The 4,961-nt window shown below is 49.6% G+C and overlaps 1 protein-coding gene across 1 annotated transcript; it reads left to right on the top strand.

Moving 5' to 3' along the window:
* The first annotated feature begins 1,356 nt into the window (after positions 1-1,356).
* LOC121593827 lies at positions 1,357-2,682 on the top strand. Its single transcript, XM_041916532.1, has 3 exons — positions 1,357-1,527; positions 1,620-1,946; positions 2,022-2,682. Exons 1-3 carry the CDS (start codon positions 1,417-1,419, stop codon positions 2,403-2,405), a joined length of 822 nt encoding a protein of 273 aa, XP_041772466.1. The 5' UTR covers positions 1,357-1,416; the 3' UTR covers positions 2,406-2,682.
* Positions 2,683-4,961: the final 2,279 nt, after the last annotated feature.

Here is a 4,961-nt window from a genome sequence, read left to right as displayed (position 1 = left end):
CTGTTGATGTAAGGAATGGGCGCTTTGCCTAGGGGTTCGTCCGTGTGCCCGAAAGTACAACTTTCAGAAGTCGCGTGCCGCGGGTCCATTCAATTTGTGGCCAAAAATGGGAAAGAAATAGTTGAACCATCGCCCCTCGCTGCGCTACCCCGTTCCTTAGCAAAAAAAAAAAACGGATGAACCGGGTGGTGCGGGTGGACGACTTCCTAGATGTAGACCTTAATGCGCGTTCTGCCTTCTACAAACTTCCATTATAGTTATTAATACCATTAGTAGTGAGCTGTCTGCCCTCCTCCAGCGTGTATTCTCTCCTTCTCTCTCTATTTCTTTCTCTTTCTTTTTCTATTGCTGGAGCCAAATTTTAAGCCACGTGCCACGTACGTTCTGCCCCCGGCCCGGTCGGTTGCGCTGCCGAATGATTGATTGTAAGTTCAAAGTCAACCACATGCGCGCCAGTGTGTGTCTGTGTATCAGTGGTTAGGCACCGACTATGACAACTACTAACCTGCCTGCGACAGACTATGGACATGGGAGGCCCCGGGGGTTTAGTATTTGCAGACATTCTTTCGTGTCTTTTTTCCTGGAGCGCGAATGAACGAAACACACACAAAAAAATACATCAACGAAAACCTCCCGCACACTTTCATTACTTCCCATCTATTAAGCTATTCCTCCCCAAGGTTATTGGTGGAGGCTTTCGGCTGCTGTTGTTGTTGTTGTTGTTGCCGTGGTATATGTGCTTACACTAATGTTGCTGCGGTACGCCCTGTAAGCCGCATTATATCGTCAAGTTTGCTCGCCCTCAGGGCCCAATCCAATCATCGACCCAATTTTCGCACTTCTGCAACATTTCAAAAAACTCCCCGTCCTCATCGCCCACGCTCGTTCCCTGTCCGCTCGTTGGTGGTAATAAGGGCACTACATCTAGATTTACCCTCTACGTGTGTGTGTGTGTGTGTGTGTGTGTGTGTGTGGGAATTGTTTGAAGTGCGAAAGGATTTGCCCCTGGAGAAGAATCGTGGAGCAGTGGTTCCTTCCTCAGTTGGTGGAGTTAATGCCTAACCAAACCTTTACAGACCATTACATCAAGGATATTGCCAGAGCTTTGATGCTTCTCTCTCTATCTCTCTCTCTCTTTTCAGATTGAAACATAAGAACTTTCGCACCCGACAGGACGAAACCATTACTGGCAAACCCTGCCAATGTTTGCGGAAACATGCAGGAACGAACTTTGGCAAAACTCGCATCACGTCACCCACCCACTACCTACACCCTTCTTCCCATCCTTCGCTAGAACGAGTCAGGCCGAGCAGGCAACCCTCCGTGGCGCTGTAAGTAACGCGGCCGCCGGCTCAGTGCTTGGCGGGACGAGTTCGAGTGTGTGCGCCTGGTTCGCCGGCCTGCGAACAGTACAGCATGAGCGACCCGTTGGGCAACACCGGTCAATCGACGGTCCGGCTGAGCTACGAGCAGCTGCGGGATACGCTCGGCCGCTTCGCCTACTTCCGGCACTGGACCGAAGATCAGGTTTGTGTTTTGTGGAGAGGCGGTTCTATCGCTCTTGCGCTTTCCTCCCAACTCTCGCTTTTGTTTTAATTTTTTTCAAATTTTTTTTGTAGATCCGTGAGTGCAGCGTCCTCGCCCGGGTGGTACAGTACGCACCGCAGCAGACGATACCGCTCGAGCTGCCGCTCCCGTTCGCCTACCTCGTGCTGAGCGGCCAGTGCATGATGCTCCAGTGTTTGCCGCTGGTGCGCGGTACGCTTCGTCTGGCCAGTCCGGCGGGCGACCGGGACCAACCCACACCGCAACCCGCCATGGGCCCTCCAGCGCCAGACGTGCAGCTCGAGACGGTGCGCCATCTGCACGAAACGTTTACGGCGGCCACCAGCCCACCGGCCGGAACGCTTCGCCACGATCCAGCCAATGCGACGTGCTTTCTTACGGTATGCGGGCTAGGCTCCAACAGAGGGTCAACTCGTCTCGGACAGCAATCTAACGCTTTCCTTCTCTCCCGCCAGACACCTGCCCAGGACGCACCGATCGTGCATCAGTTTGTGGACGTCGGGACGCTGCGGTGCGGGGCCGTGTTTGGGCTGGGCGAGCGGCACCACCAGCGCACGATCGTGGCCCGCACCCGCACCCAGTGTCTGCTGCTGCCCCGCTGCTGGCTCTTCCTGAAGCGCCAGAACGTGGGCAACACGTGGCAGCGGCTGCGCCTCTACCTCGACGGCGCGATACCGGGGCGGGACGAGCTGTACCGGCGGTACCTGCGCGACCAGGCCTGGCTCGACTACCGGCGGCGGCTGCTCCAAACAGCCAAACGGTGCACCGGCACGACGCCGGCGGACGTACCGATGATGTGCCGAATGCTGGAGCCAGTCTGCAAGGGGAAACGATACTAGGCAGTTTTTTGGGAACGGAGACACAGGACACCGAAACCGACGACCGCGAGCTCATGTTACTTGCGCCGTGTGCACAGATTTCACCCTTTACACGCCCAGCAGAAAGTGGCTACAGTTTTGCACCCGCGCCAGCGATCCTGTCTTCCACTGGCCTCAGCAGCAGCAAAAAGAAGGAGAAGCAACTCAAACTGTTTCGCAGGCCCCTTGGTCGGGTTGTCGCGAAAGTTTGCTGTGCGGAGTTTTGTGGGGATGAGCGCAACAATAAATTATGCATAAATTGTGTCCACACTTTACGGGCAGGGCATGATTTCGCCCGCTGGTGTCTTTTATGTTTTTTCCTCTTTCTTCTTGTTTCATCTCGCTCGCTCTTGGCACTCGTTAACATTTCCGCGGTGCGTATTTTTAGAAAATTGAAACCTGTCCAAATCAAACAAAGCTACAGGTAAATGCAGCTTCTTTTGCGATGACTTTGGCTGGACAGCTCTTGGATGGCCCAAACATTAGGAAGTTTGATGGAGGTCTTCGAGATCGGCATGCAAAACTCGATTGTGAACAAACCAACATGACTCGATCCCTCAAGCGGTAGTGTCTCGAAGTCGAAGTTTGTATCGGAGGATCATGCTGCGCTTACCACGGGAGCTCTAATGGAAGTTGTTTATACGGTGCTGAAAGCGGCAGACGATTGTGTAAACCATTGCGCTTACTGCTAACTAAACTAGAACGTCCTGGGTACGCCACCACCCTGGTGAAATGGTTTAGATCCTACCTTACGACCAACTAATGCGTCGTATATGTTGTTCCATCGATCTGCCTGTCCCTTAATCGATAATTACAAAATATCTGGAACAAAACTGCAATGTTGGCTACATTCGTAGGCAATCAAGGAAATATACTGATCCAAACTGCCTCTTAATGTCTTATTAAATCGTTTTGTTAGTCCATTTGCTTGAATCCTGTTTCGGTAGTATGGTCTGCTTGCCTGCAGCTTGTGGTCAAACAAGTTAAAATCAGCGCAGAGAAAGTTCACATGCTTTGTTCTGCATGTAGCACCGTGTCGTAGTGTGTAGCTCCATCGTCCTTCGTATGAAACTCACCGAATCGCTGGTTGGCTATGAGACTCTTGGAAGGAGACATGACGTAGCACAAATGTATAACCCACGGGTATATACAACTGTAAGTTACTGACGGGTACGATTGACGCGCCCAAATTACTAGCAAGAATTGACATAAATGTAAATCCGGGATGTACGTTATCGTCCTTATCTATAAAGCAGGTAGGCTGAGTGTGAATCGTTATTACGAACCATTCGGAATTTGCAAACATTAAGAGAAACTTTGATTTCTTCGTAGAGCATATTCGGACCAAGAAATAAAATCTCTCTTAGCTCTTCACCCCCTTCTGCGACATATGCTCCTCAAATTTCTTGGGAGAGCTACTAGCTTGTAGGTTATTTATGGGTCTCGAACGGTTGAGAAGATCGCTGTTACCCGAGCGGGGTTGTTTTAGAAGCCCGCATCCTTGGCGTGACCCGCAAATTCGTTTGCCGTCGTAATAATACCCCCGTAGAACTTTTCGCAACTACAGACTTCTGAGTAGTGTTTTGTTTCATGAACCTACCGTTGAGATGCATTAATATGAACCTTGAGTGACGAGTGATTCAAATCTCGAATCTGATCTCCTAATATTCATAAATCTCTAAAGATTCATGAAAGGTTAGAGATTTATGATTATTAAAATATTGAATGCAATCTGCAATTAACAACATGCAATCCTGGGTTCATGCTGGTGGATTTAAGCCTGGCATGGACCGTTTCCCGGAAGCAAGGACTAACGATCCGCTTGAGAAATCATGTTATATGTTAAGTAGTCTCCAATCCCTGTATATACTTGCTTTAACATGTAGATCGTTAACCATAGAAAAAGAATAATGAGAAGCCCAGGCTCAATGATTCTTTCGAGATTCAGGTACATTTTGATATTGAGATTCATTGAATCATTTCAAATTTTTATTCAGATTCATAAATCACAATCAGACACACCTAACACTACTTCTGAGAATTCAACTAGCTAGACGATCAGATAGTGAAAATGATCCAATAACTGCGATGGCGTTGTAATTTCACACTCTAAACACTTTAATTTAACAACAATTCGGAGTTCAAGATTCTCAAGGATTTTATGGACGCTGGTGGCCACCAACTCGGTACGTGTTTGCCGAGCGGTTAATTGTTTGAAAGTCATCACTCGTCGTTGATTGTGTTTGCAAAGCCATGACCTTTTTTTGTTGGTTGTTGGACGTGCTCCTCCTGAAATCGGAGTTGAGTGCACTTCAGCGCGTACGTGTGTAGCGTGAACCAAACCAACCAAAAATTGACTCGCAAAACAGGACCTGAGCGCCTGGTTTTGACTAATTAGTGCGTGTGTGTGTGTCACCTGCACCATCACACCCATCTGCCCACACACTATCTCTCTCCCAATAGGGGGGGGAAGGGGGAGGGGTATGGCCGCATCACATCCTGCTGGGGCCGCTTTCATCCACTAGCGTGTTTCATCCA

This window comes from Anopheles merus, chromosome X (assembly GCF_017562075.2).
Source record: "Anopheles merus strain MAF chromosome X, AmerM5.1, whole genome shotgun sequence".
Taxonomy (NCBI): Eukaryota; Metazoa; Arthropoda; class Insecta; order Diptera; family Culicidae; genus Anopheles; species Anopheles merus.
This window is presented reverse-complemented; position numbering and strand designations above follow the sequence as displayed.